We start from the raw sequence: 17,500 nt of genomic DNA on the forward strand, positions 1-17,500 counted from the left end.
TCTAGTGCTTGCTCGTAACTTCTGCCCGGATGAATAATGCGCAAGACACGCTTCTGACAGTACTCTAGATCATTGGAGAGATATTGTGGCAGGCTATCATGAAATAATGCACATGCGTACTCCATCATAGATTGAATACAGGTGATATAGAAGGTTGTAAGGTCCTTTGGTTTTATAAACGCTTGTTAACTTTCTTGATAACTTCGTCCACATGGTCATTCCACTTCAGATCGTTTGCTACGGTTATGCCAAGAATTTTGGCTTTACTAACACAGTCAATGTTCTTGTTATTGACCTTTATTGGCTCAAAATCCCTGTTGGATCGTGTAAAACTAATTCGCAGTTCTTTTCATTTATCTTTGTTCAGCAGGAACTTGTCGGCAGACACTCGTTGGGATAGGTCATCAACATACTGCTGGATCTTACTTGTAAGGTTCTTTAATACAGTTTTAGCTATGGTTGTGTCGTCAACATACTTCCATATTGGAACTCCGTTGATAGAAAGGTCGTTGATCATGATGGTGAACAGCCATGGACCCAATTTAGTCCCTTGGAGCACTCCTGATGGAATTACTCCCCATTCAGATTAGCAATCTTGAGCGAGCTTGACGCGTTGTCTGCCGTCCGTTAGGAAATCTTTTATCCAGGTGACAATACCACTAGGGAGGCCAAAAGTCGAGAGCTTCTGCATCAAAATCGTGTGATCAATGAGGTCGAACGCCTCACGAAAGTCAAATAAGACGACACGAACAGTAGCACCATTACCATCAGTAGCGCTCAGCCATGCGTGAATCATACTAATGAGCGCGATGGTAGTATTGGACCCTGGAACCGTTCCATATTGGTGTTCATCGACCTTTGCAAGTATAGATGGTTTGATGTGATCCACTACCTATTCCTCAGCAATCTTGGATAAAACGGGAGTGAGCGATATCAGGCGTAGGTGTTTATTAACGTCTTTAATTGGTTTCTGCTTCGGGATAGGAACAATATCGGCCTCTTTCCAAGACTGGGGGAGTCTTTGTTCTTTAAAGGATTGGTTAATAATATTTGCTATTGGATCAGCGAATAGGTCAGCATTTTCTTTGAGAAGCCATGCTGGAATACCGTCAGGTCCAGTGGCTTTAGATGGATTTAGAAATGATAGTTTTTTGAAGACAGACAATGCGGACACTTGAAAAGGGGGAGCTTCATTGGGTAATTCCTCAGCGGCGTTGGATTAAAGAGGATCAAAACCACTCATTACGGACAAAAAGGCAGAGTTTATAAAATTGGCGACATCGTTCAACGGATGCGAAAAAGTTGGTTGACTGCAATCAATGTGTTGGTACAAAGATGCTGAGTCCGAGTCCTTAGATGTTGACATTCCACATAATTTCTTGACCTCACACCACCAGGTAGCTAGTTTACTCTCTTTCAAGTGTTCGACCTTTAACTCAAAGAATTTGGCACGACAAGACTTTCTTTCTCAGTTCACCTGATTTCTGAGGGCGCGATAGCATCTTAAGCATCTTCAGCATCTTTTCAAAGCACAAAGTATGCCTTGCCATAACTGGATTTCAAAAATTTAGAGTATTCACTAATCTCTCTGAATAAAAACCAGAATAATCACACAGGGGTAATCACACAGGTCCCACAGGTCCCATTTAGGCCTGCATTTTTCAGACTTAAAGTGGTACTATGACGAAAATCGCATCTTTCCTATCTAAGCCATTTTGAAACGTAAACAAGTAGTCTGCATGAGAAGAAAAATGCTGTTTACTTTTTTCAAATATTTCTTTTTGTCCCAAAGATATTCGAGTTTTGAAAATATGCAAATTAGCCAAGTGATGATGTCATACACTCAACCAAATTTCGTTTAAATATGATGAAAAGAGATATCTCAGCCAATCTGAGTCAGAAATTTTTGATTTTTTGCAGCAAGATTCTACTAAATGTTCTCCACAATATGAGCTTAACAGTTCTGTTACCATGGCATCATACTGGGTTCCAGACCTCCCCCATATTATGAGCTTTTCTGGTCACCTTTGGCGTTCCATTTTAATATTTGCTAACAGCACTTCATATGCATGATCCAGCAAGCATATAGATATGTTAGCACGAAGTTGTGGCCTTATTTAACATTTTTCAAGCTGAAAATCACTAACATATTGAAATCAAGTGGGTGGAAACTGGAAAAGAGTGAATTGCCATGGGAACATAATTTTTTATAGCCATACATGTAAGTGTGTTTCCTGTAGAACTATTAGACTACCAAGTTTCAATGGTCTGCGCTGTAAATTGGCCAAGGTAGCTCTATTTATATACTCAATATAATATTGGGTTGAGTGTATGATGTCATTAGTCATCTCATTTGCATTTTTACCCATTTTTCAAACTTAAATATCTCCGAAACTAATGAGGATATTTGCAAACGGTAAATGGCGTTTTTGTTCTTTCATGAAATTCTATGTGATACACTCAAAAAATCAAGGGGTAAAAGTTTGATCATAGTACCACTAAGGAAGCTCAAAAGGGTTTTCAGCTGAGCCCACACGTGTACGCCAGACACTCAATTCTAAAGCTGCTCGAGTCAGCTCATGATTCAAAACAGGTCACCGGAAATAAAAAATATATTGGTACCCCTAATTTAGCTTACTCTCTTCTAATTTATATTTAGATGGAATATAAACATAAATCTCATATTCACGCAAACTACATAAATTTTGCACAAACGGTATAATGGTCACTTAAATTCGTTTGTGTTGGCATGTAGCTCCACTCGCGTGCAGACTCGAATGAGTGGGTGACGCATTCCTTAAAAGTGATCTTGTAATTCCCTCATTTTTCCTGATTTTGCAACTTTCCTTGTTTAATTATATCTCTGCTTCCGAATAGTAATTTTTTTTTCATTTTTTGCATTTTAACTTAAATTAATTTGAAATGTGTGCCTTTGAAATTTAAAACAATTTTGTAGGAGAAAAAAAATTAGGCAATTATTTCAAAAAAATGTTTTTTCTGTTAAACCGATTTTAATTATTCTTTTAGAGATGATTTCTAACATTATCAGGTAATGCTGTATGGGAAGAGTTCACTGTCTTTTTTTTTTCCAAAACTATGATGTGAGAAATGTATGATGGATACATAATACTCTGGCCAAATTTCATTTTCATAAGATTACCCTAACTGTAATTATCTAAGAACAAAGTATGTTGATAATTTGTGGGAAAAAAGAAGAAACTCTTTTGAGCGTCCCTAAATTACTTTGCAAAATGGTTAAGTTTCTCTCAGCTTATTAATTATTATTATCATAATGCCTCAAATGAATGTGGAAGAATGCATCTAAATGAGAGGATGATAACTTAATAGACCTAACCTTAGCATCAGCGTCAGGTATTTTAGCAGGAGCATCCTCATCCCAGTCATCAGGCTTTTCTGCATCAGGGTCTGGAATTTTCTCTCGTTCATCCCAGTCTTCTGGTTTTTTATCAGATGGGTCGTCAATTTCTTTAGGGGGATTGACAGCTGGCGTGAAATCGTCCAATAAACTGCCCGAGTTCACACTTGATTGATCCACAAATACTTCAAAGGTATTGTCTGGCCTGACGACCAAGGTAAATAGGTGTGTCTTCTTACCATCAAAAACACTCTGGAAATTCCCGGTAGGTTTTTTTGCATGTTTTTCCTCATATTCACCAGTCTTTGGGTTTTTGTGCCTAAAAATGAAGTGAAGCTGAAAGAATTGCAAAATGCAGGTTAACATTGTATACATGTCCATCAATTTGCAAATTAAGGGAATTTTGAATGCAAAACCACTCATCATGAAAATGGGGTGGAACAAAATTTACTCTTCAAAGAGTTATTGCTGTTGACAGAACCTATTTGCAGACAACCTTTTTAAGACACCCATAAAGAATTATGTATTTTGAAATGGAAGCCATGTAATCCCCAACCCACTCCCCCTCCCCCTGCCAAAAAAAAAACAACAAAATTTACAGTGACAACCTGATCAAGTCCTTCTTCAACCTCAAAAGATCTACCATGAAAATCCTAGGTGGAAAAACCCTTCCTTGTTAGAGATATAGTGTAAGGAACCCAAAAACTCGGAAAAAAGAAATCCACCAGGAAAACACTATGTGTATTGTCCCCATTAAATGTTTCTGTTGTGGTTCAATAATTTTTTTAGATTTTTTTTGTCTAACGTCAGACGATTTTACTCCTCAACTGGGGCATCCTGTGGTGCCTGAGGAGTGACTGGATCAATTTTTTTCAAATCAGTTCAATTTTGATTTTTCTTCACATAAACAAAGGAAAAATCAAAATTGAACTGGCTTTAAATAAATTTGAACCACAAAATATCCACATTAATTGCTCATCTTTGAGCTGTACTGTACACAGACTATATAACATACCTTTTTATCTTCACCGCACTTGTCGGGCCCAAACATAATTGTATAGGGGCTTCTGTCATGAAACAATTTCTATGAAAAATTAAATATGGATATTAAGTATTAAGAGAAACTGAACTTTGAAGACAAAGTTGTGATTAAATGGGATTCCCCATTGAACCCGCCTGAAGTTTTCATGTGTCTATAAATCCACAATAATTGCTTAAATTGTCCAGATAAATGCAAGAGCCACTTCACTCTTTCATCTATAACCTGCACTTTAAGTATGGTATCTATTTCATTCAAAGTTGTGATTATCAGACAAGCTTTTCCCTTATAGAGCATTTTCACATAGTGGCACCAGCTTTTGATAGATACTTGAAAATGAGGCTCTGCCATATTGGTGTTCCATGCAAATTGTACATTGTAAAGAAAGATCAAAAATTTCATAGTGAGCTCATTTTTGATGCGTTTAAAATAATTTTTAAGGATAATCTCTCATAAAATACAGTAATATATCTGATGCTCTAAAAGTTGTTGAATCCAACTGGCGTTTCAGATTGCTTGAAACCTCAATACATACAGGAAAAAATAAGGTTGGAATTAGAATGACTGATCAGCCCATATGACTTGGAGATTATGCCAAGTGTCTTGATTCAAAGGTTGAGGAACGATACAGCTAGAGAAAAGATTTCTCCTATTGGAATTGATCCATTCATAATTTCCTACAAGAACTTTGATCCAGAATGTTTACCACCAGTAGAATCAGTCAATTTAGTATCATATTTGGTGCTTGAAACAAGTCATTATTTGCAAGAACAGTTCAAAGCCTTTCACAGCCTTCAAGCCTACAATCACATGGTTTCAGGCTTCATTCAAAATTTTGTTGTGATAGGAAAAGTTTGCCATTCACATAACTTGAGGTAAACTGGCGTGCACGGCTGAGTTAAAATTTGCACAAATCTTATGTCAAAAACAAGCCATCTTCTGAAGTAGAAAATATCGATTTCACATAAGCCAGAAAACATAGATAAAAACTTGATGTTCCACTGATCATTTGTATTCTTCAAAAGGGGAAACCCTAGCCATTGCAAAGCAAGGTAACCATAAAATCGCACCTCCATCGCCTTGTGAAATGAGTGATTTTTATGCCAAGATGAACTCCTGCAATACCAAACCAGTGCTGTTAAGTTTAATTACTCCTTATATTCTCAGACATTTGTATCACAAAGCAGGAACATTAAAACCATCACAGACCTCTTTGATAAGAAATATTTGGACATGCATTATAACATATGTTGCTTGATGTCTGTACTGCATTGTTTTAAAATTGAACTTACTTTTTTCATTAAAGATACACATGAAATACTATCTAAACCATAGACAAAGGTAAGAATACCAGGATACTTTACATATTTTATTTTCATTCACTCATATAATTTATCTTGTTCTTCCTGTTTAAACAGGGAAAGCACTGTGGTTCTTAGCATACAACAAATGCCCTTACAGTAGTTTCCCTTTCTAGTTTCATCTACTGCACAAAACAAACTTTAGCATTGGACTTATCCAATTCTCAAGTTCAATTTTGGTTCCAAAGAGGAAACAGTTTCATTTTGTTTTGTCCTTTACTAAATTTACTCAAAAGGAACAAATGAAAGACAAAGATTTGTCATCATCGGTAAGTATTTCCTTGATAGTTTGACCTCAGGTTGAGATATTTTCTGTAGCTTTGTTGCTATTTCTTTTTTAAGGGGTACTCCGACGAAAATCACGTCTTTCCTATCTACGCCATTTTGAAACATAATCAAGTAGTCTACATGAGACGAAAAATGCTGTTTACTTTTTTTTAATATCTCTTTTCATTCCAGAGATATGCGAATTTTTAAACTATACAAATTAGCCAAGTGATGACGTCATACACTCAACCAAATTTTGTTCAAATATGATGAAAAGAGATATCTCAGCCAATTTGTATCAGAAATTTTTGATTTTTTGCAGAAGATTCTACTAAATGTTCTCCACAATGAGTTTAACAGTTCTGTTACCATGGCATCATACTGGGTTCCAGACCTCCCCCATATTAAAAGCTTTCCTGACCACCTTTGGCATTCCATTTTGATATTTACTAACAGCACTTCATATACATGATCCAGCAAGCATATAAATATGTTAGCTCGAGTTCGTGGCCTTGTTTAACATTTTTCAAGCTGAAAATCATTAACATATTGAAATCAACTGGGTGGGGACTGGAAAAGAGTGAGTTGGGAACAGAATTTTTGGAACAGAATTTTTTATTGCCGTAAGTGTGTTTCCTGTAGAACTATTTGACTACCATGTTTCAATGGTCTGCACTGCAAATTGGCCAAGTTAGCTCTGTATATATACTCAACATAATACTGCAGGTCGAGTGCATGACGTCAACAGTCATCTCATTTGCATATTTTACCCATTTTTCATACTTAAATATCTCCGGAACCAATGCAGATATTTGCAAACGGTAAATGGCATTCTTGTTCCTTTATGGAATTCTATGTGGTGCACTCAAAAAATCAAGGGGTACAAATTTGGGTTATTGTGAAGAAGAGCTCCCCAAAAATCCTGTCAGCCGACTGTCGGTCAACTGTCGGCCAACAGTTGACCGACAGCTTACCGACAGTCTACCGACAGCTAACCAACAGGTTACCGATCGGTTAAGAAAAAAGAAAAATTGTGGTAAAAACGAGCAGTTAACGTGACATTCCGTAATGGTGATGTATGACTCGACAGACTTCACCTACTTACCGATCAACTGTTATCAGTTGTTATCAGATGCATATAGGATATATCACTTGCGTAATTTACAACACACCAGACAATCTAAGAATCGCTTTGGAAGATAATTTAATCGAAAACTCTGCTAAAAACTCTGAAAACCATAGTACCACTTTAAAGTTGATTCAAAGGGCAATGAATCTGCTGTAACTTTTTCTCATTTTTCATATTTTCACAATCTCAGACAAAACTCGTTGGGAAAATGTGACAATCTAATTTGTCTGTGTGATGAAGATTAAATTCTTCCTACTTTCCCTCTTTCCCCCATTCCAATGTTCCCTAAAAAAATGGCCAAAGGCTTGCAAAGTATTTTGCATCTTATTATCAACATTGGAATGGGGGGGTTGGGGGGGTTGGGGGAGGGGGGGAAGGACCAATATACTTCAGTGAGTGCACGTCAAATGATGCTTAAGCATCCCAAGAGTTTTGTCCAAGATTGTAGGCCATTCGAAATGACAAGAAAATTCGAGTAAGCTAAAGTCAATGTGGAGAGAGATGAGTGATGTAAACATTGACAAGAAACAATTAAGAACACATGTCCAGGTTTGACCCTAATTACATGTAGATACACGCCTAATTTTGGCATTTCTAAGCATTTGCTACCTATTTTCAACAATTGGGTAAGTGTAAAGGTTAGCGTTATTTTTAGCTTTGGGTAAATGCAGCAGTTAATCTTTACTTAAAGAGCAGCATTTGGGGGACACTTTGTGACGTAAAATGTCAGTATTCCGAGACACGAGTGATGTTGAAGTTGGCGAGAAGAGCAAGGGGACACTTTGTGATACTTATTGAAATACTCATGCATCTAATTAAGGTCAAACTTGGACATGGTTCATTTATTATTTTTTATTTCATTTTATTTCACTTATTTCACACTATTTACATAAAAATTAACATAGAGAGAGAGAAGTATAGTCACAACACATGGCTACAGGATTAAATAATTACAGTACAGGTCATAAAATGTGTATGGTGGCCAACGTAGCGAAGGCTTTCTAGTTGACCAACACAGTTGACATATCTTTTACGCCATTATATGCTGCTTAATTTGTACATACTATTGTTGTTTCCAATTATAGACCATGCTTACATGTAATGAAAGCCAAACCTTTGTGACTTAACAATGGCAGACAGTGCTAATCAGTAAGTAGCAAGTGACCAGTATGGTTATTATTGGGGTTCTAGGGTTCTATTGAAAAGTGCAAAGTTTTAAAATCGTCTGTTCATAGAATTTAAAACACCTGTTGAGGAAAGACAAAGTGTAGCAAAGAAATACGCTGGAGGACGTCCAAATAAGTTGAGTGTTCGGCAACAAGGAGTCATTACACGAAGTTGAAATGCATTTCCATCTAAGACAGGCCGTATTGATGCGATTCTATTTAAGAAATCAAGGAGCGTACCAAATACCAACTGTTTATTACATGTGTGGTGTCCTTGAGAGAAACAGAAAACTTTTTCAAGTTGGTCACGCAAAGACATAATTGCGTTACGGTGAATACACAACACAATTGATACAATAATGAACAGACATGTAATTGTCTCAATTTTTGGTGGAATCCCCTTCATGGTTTGCAATTTCACAACAGAATGAACCCAAAACAATGATTTAAGGCAGTTGGCACGATTAACAGAAGAAAGTGTAGTCATATCACTGGTTAACAATGAATAACGTGCACCTCTCGGAAAGAAACAATGACCATCTATTGTTTTCATTGCGTCTTCCCTGTTAACCGTTGAAACTATCTGTTAGCCGTTGTTTTATTGAATGGTTGGTGTTACCGGTAAGTTGTCTTTGTAATGAACCTGTAACACAGACCACAGTTAAAAACGTTTCCTAAGGTTCGATAAATACTACTAATTGCAATTGCAGTCTCTCTCTGAGGGGAGAAGCTTTCTTTGAATTCTCTTGAGTTAAAAGCATGCTCATAGCCTTGCAACCAATCCATGACTAAGCCACTACAGTAAGTGGAATAATCAACAACCTTCAGAACTGTCATGAACGCAATTGTCTTCATTTGGTAATAAACGTCAAGGTACCTTTTTGTCCCCAAAACCCACAAGCAACTGTCCAGTAGCATTCAAATTACACCAGTATAGGGACTCTCACAACTGTCCATAGTCATTAAAACTCTTTGAATGTTCTTATATTCATGAGAACATGGATTATACAATCTCGGACAAAACTCTTGGGAAGAATTCTAGCTTAAGGCAACTGATAACCTTTTCAGTCTCTAATTTTGCAAAATTTTAAAAAGCCATCATAAGATAGCTCATTATATTTACTTTGCTCTAAAAAAGAAATTATTTGAAAAGGTTTTTTTTCTTGCGTAGTTATTGCAAATTTTGTGTTTTGCGTGACTAAAATGTTAATCCCCCAAGGTGTTATGAGATGTCAACACTTGTCAACACCTCAGTGCTCCCGTGCAGTTTGACGCAGGAATACATCCGGGAATCTTCACTTTACCTAGTGTTGAGTTCGCCATTTATTTGTAGTCAATGTGGTTGAGTCTGCAATCAATAATCTGTGGCTAATGATGCAACGCTGAATGCCTTTTCAGGCGAATTCAAAACTGTTTTGTCACAAACCCTCTTCAGGGGGCCTTACGTCGATTTTCATTGGTTGGCGACATCATAGCGGCATGACCGCATTCACACCCGCATTGACAAGGTGTGAAAACGTGTAAAATCTTTTCTTCTCAAAAACTCAGGGTTTATTTTTCCAGGACTAGGTCCTCTTCAAATGAATTTATAGGGTATGTAGATTTGTCGAATTTTTACGAAATTTGGCCAAAATGATCGTCGGATATTGTTGCAGGAAAGCGTGTCGGGCTTTTCAAAAATTTGAAATATTTTTACTTTGAAGCGTCTCTACGTGTCGCAAAACGGAAATTTTCTATTGGTCAACTTCAAAGTCTGAAACCAATGGGAAGATCCTAAAAGCCCGACACACTTTGGTAGCCTATAGAGAGAAAGGTTAAAATAGTACAGTTTGTTTGGTTATTGCGCGTGATAATGCGAAGGTGGGTAGTGAACATGTATGGTTTTGAGTTTGAAGCCTCGCGCACGCTAAGAAAAGCCATTATAACCTTTAAACGTTCATATATTCGGATTCTTCATTTTATTACCTTTTCGTTGATATATAGTTTGCTGTCCAGAGTTTTACCAAAATTAACATGCTTACGATAGTGAGGCACCCCAAAAGGTTAGAGTAACCTTAAGCATCATTTGATGCCCACTCACAAAGTATATTGGTCCCCACCCCCCATACCAATGTTGATAATATTATGAAAAATACTGTGCAAGCTTTGGCCGTTTTTTAACCAACATTGAAATGGGAGGAGGGGCGAAAGTAGGAAGAATTTAATCTTCATCACACAGACAAATTAGAGAGTCACATTTTCCCAACGAGTTTTTTCCAAGATTGTACTTTTTGCGTGGGCAACCAATTGACGTCAAAACAAACCCAATCTGACATAAAATGTGATCTCTCACGCTAACGTTCCTTAGGAAAGTCTTGTGAATGACCGAATGCGCGGCAAGCTCACAGGTGCCTTAGAAATAGACAGTGCACTGCCATGTGAATTGGTTCACGCCGGTGAAAAGCATGTTTCCACTGTAAATCACGCGTGTCTGCAGTGTTTTGGAAAGACAACATGAAACCTCAAGAAAATAATCTCGGATCTTTTTTTTTTAATTCCCATTCTTCCACACACGTGAGGAACTGTGAGGCAGTTTGCTAGCTCTTTCCTCACTGTGTGCGCCGCGCTTAAGCCTATTCTGCTAAAAAATTTGGCGCATGAGTAGCATGTCTGGAGCGTGTTAAATGAAATAAAATAAAAAAGTAAATCGTGCTTGCAGTGTGTTGTTTTCCCGACGTTGAGCCACTTTCGTACGTAAGGATGCAAGATTCACTAATGGGTCAAAGATTTTCCCACAACCACGATGGGTATTCACGGCAGGCAAGCGTGTCTGCTGACTTTTGAAATTTGCATACCGAAAGGTGCGCCGTGGCTTCCAATTCCACTCTCAGGAGTCACTATTACTTAAGAACGACTCCTTCACTCGTGAGAATGACTTCCCTTTTCGTTCTCACCACGACTTCACGGTTACTTCACCGCTTCATGCCTCAGAACGACTAGTTGTTACAAACGTTTTCGCACGAGAGGTCACAAATATTCACTGCATACACGATCGCTTTCAAGCTTCGCTTCTCTTAGGTCCGCTCGACTGTTGGCAGAATTCCAGAGTTGGTGATTATGAACACCAGGAACACGATAGTATTTTATTGCTTTTTTATGTCTTCTTTAGACTTTTTCCCGGTTTTGTTACTGCAGCCAACCATCAGACAAAGGACCATGCTGACAATTGTCGAATTTCCAGAGAAAACTGTAAAAATATATCACTCTTGTATTGATAAATCACTAAAAGCTCATATATATATACCTTCAATGATGGAACACCAACATGGTGGACATGGTAACGGTTGCTAAGCAACAGTGACAGATTGGATAAAAATAGTCACATGAGTGAAAACGCTCTATACCAGCACCCACTTTCTGCACTAAAAACTCTGGTTTAATATAAAACGTAATATCATTAAATTACCAAATTAAGGGCATCATGGTTGGAGAGAAGTTTGACGTAAGCTCCACCACATTCCATTGCCTGTTGAAACTTCACTTCATATCTAAAAACAAAGACTCTAGTCATTTGCATTACACCAAATTTGCCATGGGGGGTGGCAGTATCTGAAAATCACTCAGTGAACGGGGGCCTGGAAATGCAAAAGGCTTAACAAACACTGCAGCTCAGTAGCCGCCAGGCAAAACAGCAACATACATTGTACCAAAGGGCATTCTTGTCAGTAGTTGACTTATTGACAACATATACTGAGCAAGGTGTGTGAATTTCAGTCATAAAATAACTCAATTTACAATTTTCATTGACTCTACTATGAAAGAAGAAAAGAAAGAAAAATACTCACTGCACAACAAATGGCTTGTCCTTAAACTCAAATGGTCTCTTTAACATAGCTGAGATTGCATGATGTCTTGCCTTTGACTAAACAAAAAACAAAGCAAGAGATTGAGGTAAACTTGCATTCAGTTTAAACAAGTCATGAATACATGTAAATGAAAAAAATTGTGTGGGGTTAGGGTTTAAGATCTGGCCCTTGCGTGGTTGGGGGATCTGGGTCATGCTCCCCGAAACATTTTGACAATTTATAGGCTTCAAACAGATATATCGGGTGCATTTTAATGGTTTCCCTTGCTTTCAAAATGTGTGCACATGCAGTTGTTTGTTATAAATGTGACTATTTGCAATCGATAAAGGTAAGTTAATAGTCAAAATAATACAAACAGATCCTTATGAAATCAACAATTCTAATCAAACTCTTCAAATCCTTAAAAAACATCAGTGTAGAAATGAAACACCAAGGCTTTCTAAGATGACATACCTGATATGTTACAAATGAATTTAGAAATTTTCTGAGAAGCAGTGGAAATGTCCCCACAAGCTCGTTTTGACTCCTTGCTTGCATCTGCAAGAGCTTTGACAGCTGACCGTTCAAGTGGCCAGGCTAGTAACCTCGCAAGAGTCAGTTTGAGCCAAAAATTTACTTCAATTTTCATTCACCAAAAGAAACGATATATACTTTTTGGTTACAATTAATTTTGGTCTAGTGGAGACTTCACATAAAATTTGCTATCAATGAACTCAAGCAGGCGCCAGATATTCGTTGTTGGTGGCAAAATAGTGCCACCTGCCAGCAAATTTGACTGAGCTGAGAGCCACTTTGGTAAAAACAGTCACTGACTTTCAATGACAGCTCATGTCCAAGCACTTTAAGATACATTATTCAATAGACCAATCAGTTGTTGCCATTGCTGGTGCAACAGAAATTCTACATGAGAGAAAAAAAATGAAGACCATACAGTTTCCCACGAGAAAGACAGCGGCAGTTAGCAGACATGTATGATGTTGACAATGGAATGGGAAGATACATGTAGGGAACTGTGAACCGTCGGAAAGCTGTCATTCCCAGCAAAAAAAATTATGGTCTACTTTTTCACTAAAAAATACCTTTAGAACAAGTCCAAGGTCTCCAGTAAATAGCTTAGTTACCGGCTCTTCAAAAGACCATTCACCTTTAAAGAGTAACAGTAGAAAAACGTTTCTTCTCATGTAAGATATAAGAATAAACCTAACCATCTCACTCAATATCCCATCTAGCATGCCGCCATTTGACACACACGTCAAGGCAGAAAACAGGACATCTGTTACAACTGAACCTAGTTTGCTGACCTGAGCTACAACGAATCACCCATAGCTTGAGGGTAGGACATTCCAACAAGGTCAAAGGTTGAACTCCCATTCAGGAGGAATCAGATTTTCTTACTGAACATGCCCAGGGCATAACAGAAAAGTTCATCATTTCAAGAATTGAGAGGAGATCCCATCACAACTTCCACACAATAAAATGAGCAATGTACATAATGCAATAATGTTTGTAGTTTGTAATTCTATGGCAAACACCTCCAGCTGTATCACTGCCTGTACTACAAAACAATATATTATGACACAAGTTTTAAAATGTTAAATAGTGTTGGGGTAACAACACACAACTGTGTGAAGCAAATAAGTGTGGACAATGTGCGAGCCAGCGAGTCATGCGAGTCATGCAAGCCATGCCTGCAAGTCATAGGAGCCACACAGTTATTGAAAGCTAACTGTTTTAAAATGGGTGCCTAGACTTAATAACAGTTTATCAGAGTGAAATTTGCAGGACTCATATGACTCGCTGGTTTGCAGATTGTCCAGCCCCAAAGCAAATAATTACTTTGTCTCTGATGCTTTGGAAACTACATGCAATTCCCTTAAAAGAATGCTTTCTGTCATCTAAAACCATATGTACAACTTGATTAAAATTAGGCAAGTTTTACACTACTTTAAAATAACAGGAACTTGCCATCGTATTTAGAAATGTCAGCATCCACCCCATCTTTCTTGGCTTCAGATGTCATCCATCTGTTTAAAAAAAAAAAAAAAAAAATCCAAGCTGCATATAGGTTGATATTTAAACAATATCAGCATGTCTTGCATCAAGAGTCTCAAAAACAACCTTGAGACAATTCAGGCATATTATTTTCTTCATGATAAACAAACATCACTGGCATGGCAATGAATTGAATAAACGTTGCCATGTAACCTTGTTGTAATGTAAAAAATATCATGTCTGAATATAGAGATCCTAGACTTTTAATCTAATCATAAAGAGTCTTTCACCAGAAAGAAAAGACCATGTACCACATGACTTAACATGGTGATAAACTATAAAAAAAAACAGTTAACTAAACTACAATGAATGATTCTTACATATGCACAGAAAAATAGTGACCTGACAATAAAAGAACCAATGCTAAATCCTGAACTCTGGGCCTCGTAGGCAGAGTAATTAGAAGCACCCTAACAATACACCCAAAACACCAGTACCCTAAATCACAACTAGACAGCTCCCACTGGCTTGACATTTGTAGCTCAGTTGGTAGAGCAAGTACAGCACAATCACACAGACATGGGTTCACGTCTTATTCAAGCCTGGGTTTTTTTATATGGCTTACTGCTAACAACTTGGATTGCTCATCTAACTGCAATGACATTTGTAACTTTCATTCCATGTCCATTCTGCAGTTCAGATATATGAAACTTCATATATGAGGGGTGGTACTTCCAAAAATTTTGCCACTCACAAACTTTTCATCTGATCTCAAAATCTCGACAGCCTTTGCAAAGAGTCTCAAAGTCTTGTTTATATTGTTTGAAGTCTTGCATGCTCTGGTCTCAGTCTCGGTCTCGGATTTGCAAACATTCCTAACCCTAACTCGAATGTTACCATTCGTCAACCCTAGTTATATTCTAAAATCACCATAATTTTTTGTTTGCATCATTGAATGGGTATAAGCATGGAGCCGAAGAGCAAGGCACAGGTGCCTATAATGCTAGGGGTGCGGTGCCCTAAATTGTTGTAATGCAAACTAACTATGCTCAAATATGAATCAGACAGGCCTTCCTGACAAAGTACACTCTCCGACTGCCTATTTTGTTAGTGCTTTGTTTTCAAAAGAGAAATCAGTTTCAAGGCTATTACTACTATTTAACACTTTTCATACACCGTTTCTGCTTCTTCTTTGCTTTTTGCTCCCTACAAATATTCCTAATCGAAAAAACGAAAAACAATAATATTGTGTGTAATAACCATTCGTTGTTAGTCGGTCAGTGCGCGGCCTTGGTGCAAGAGGTCCTGAGTTCGATTCCCAGATCTCGCATCCTTGTTTCGACCTCTTTCCTTTCCGTGTAGCAAAGTAGCTTTAAACACCCGTAGAACGGAGCACTGATGGCAAGGGGGGAGTAAAATGAGTGCACCGTCAACCTCAGGTTTGTCAGTTGAATTACTGTTACGAGTTATCGATGTTAACTATGGTTACTTTACTTTACTTTCCTTTACTTTACTTGTAGGCCCTGAGTAACATAGTACGTCCACACCTATGACAACAAAATGACTCCCACCTGTTGCACCTCAAATTATACTGTCTATATACTTTTCAACCTTGCACTGGATTACAGGAAAAAAAGCTGTGAGCCACAAGCCTATCTTTTTGGATCAAAGGTGTTCAGGATAACTAAATGCCATGTAGGAAAGTGCAAGCTTCGCATTAAAAATGTCAAAAGATTCATTGTTTTAGGGTGGGTTCAGTTTTTCAATGTAGCACGAACGTTGACACTCTCAGAAGAAAATTCAAATGGCATTACGGTCAATAAAGAAGTACAACCACAAAAAGTGTAAATCTCTAATAAAAACGCTTGCCTGTGCATGACCGATAAGTCAAAACTAGTAGTACAAAATGTACATGGTGCAGAAAATCTGAAGGTTAGCTATTCAAAAAATAAGAGGATGAAATCTTCTATTTTTGGAATGTTTTGTTGAAGATTACCTGCTCTCGAATTCGCTTCGCTTTGCAAAGGGCTCCACAAAGAAAACAGACTCCTCATGTTCTAAAGTGATCGTTGGTGGTGTGTACGACTCCGTTTCAGTTACTTTCTTTTTCTCTTTACCCTGTCAGATAACAACAGCAGGAAACAATAATCATACTGATGCTTTTCTGAAGCACTTGAAATGGAGAAGGCTTCTTCTTCTTGCCTTATCATCTTGCTCGCTTTCGCTGTCTACCTCGACATCTTCTTCGTAATCATCGTCAGCGTTGTCACAAAACGACAAAGCACAAAGAAGAGTTATAACTGCCACGGACACATAGAATTTATCTAACCGCATAGTGAGGGTAGTCTCGGGCAGAGCGACTAGCCGACAGTTTTAAGGAAGTTTTTTTTAAATTTGAAGGGAAAAGAAAGAACTGTTTGAAGTGTAAATGACAGAATACACATTCAAATTAGACTCGTGGAAGTAAGTGAATGGTTGAAAGGGATGACACATGGGGTATTGAACGAGCAAGGACTGGACATGACTTCCCTCAAATAAACCAATCAAAAATCGTTAAACGTCAGGAAGAAAACTTTGATCATCTCAGATTCTTTGCGGCTGCAGGGTAACATTTATGGTTGCTCTTCATTTTTTGCGATTGTTGATTTTTCAAGTTTCTCGTAATGCTCACCTATACAATAATGAGCTGAGCTTCTCCGTGAGTTCTTGTTTAGTTGTTTATAGTGTTTCTATCTGGGAGCAGGAGCAGTGTAGGCTGGCTACGTTGAGGGTTAGTGGAAATCTCATCAAATAATTTGACCGCAATAGCCCCTCTATCATGGATCATGTTTATTGACTAACAGAACACAGCACACACAAATATGGCCGCTCCCAACTACAACGAACCGCCAATAAGTCAAGTTACCTGTCAAGTTTGTCAAGTTGGTTGCTGATATTATTGCCAGTCCTCTGACTGCTATAATTAACAACTGTATTAGAAAATCGTATTTTCCAAAGGCTTGGAAAAATGCAAGAATAATTCCCATCCACAAAATAGAAAACCCATTGTTGCAAGAGCATTTCAGGCCTATCTCCATCATGCCTGCTCTATCAAAGATATTTGAGAAGCTTGTAGGGACTCAATTGACTTCTTTCTGTCAGACCGAGTCCGTCCTTAATTGCTGACTTTCTAGTTTTCGAAAAGGAAACTCTACAAGTACCGTGTACTACTAGGCACGACGACCTTATTAAATTAAGGCAATGAAGAAAGGGGAGGTTACACTAATGGTCTTGGCCGATTTTTCCAAGGCCTTTGACACTGTACACTATGGAACTTTGATCACTA

At 37.8% G+C, this 17,500-nt stretch overlaps 1 protein-coding gene across 1 annotated transcript in view; it reads right to left on the reverse strand.

The window, feature by feature from the left end:
- The window catches only part of LOC138000060 (calnexin-like), a 37,786-nt gene extending 21,106 nt beyond the window's left edge, over nt 1-16,680 (reverse strand). The window contains exons 1-8 of the mRNA XM_068846202.1: nt 16,378-16,680; nt 16,172-16,293; nt 14,149-14,207; nt 13,263-13,327; nt 12,163-12,239; nt 11,784-11,865; nt 4,392-4,460; nt 3,356-3,712 (exon numbers count right to left, since the gene is read on the reverse strand). Coding sequence (XP_068702303.1) covers nt 3,356-3,712; nt 4,392-4,460; nt 11,784-11,865; nt 12,163-12,239; nt 13,263-13,327; nt 14,149-14,207; nt 16,172-16,293; nt 16,378-16,509 — 963 coding nt within the window. The 5' untranslated portion in view covers nt 16,510-16,680. The remainder of the gene's footprint in view (nt 1-3,355; nt 3,713-4,391; nt 4,461-11,783; nt 11,866-12,162; nt 12,240-13,262; nt 13,328-14,148; nt 14,208-16,171; nt 16,294-16,377) is intronic.
- Between the last annotated feature and the right edge of the window lie 820 nt (nt 16,681-17,500).

The sequence above is a fragment of the Montipora foliosa genome, chromosome 4 (assembly GCF_036669935.1).
Source record: "Montipora foliosa isolate CH-2021 chromosome 4, ASM3666993v2, whole genome shotgun sequence".
NCBI lineage: Eukaryota > Metazoa > Cnidaria > Anthozoa > Scleractinia > Acroporidae > Montipora > Montipora foliosa.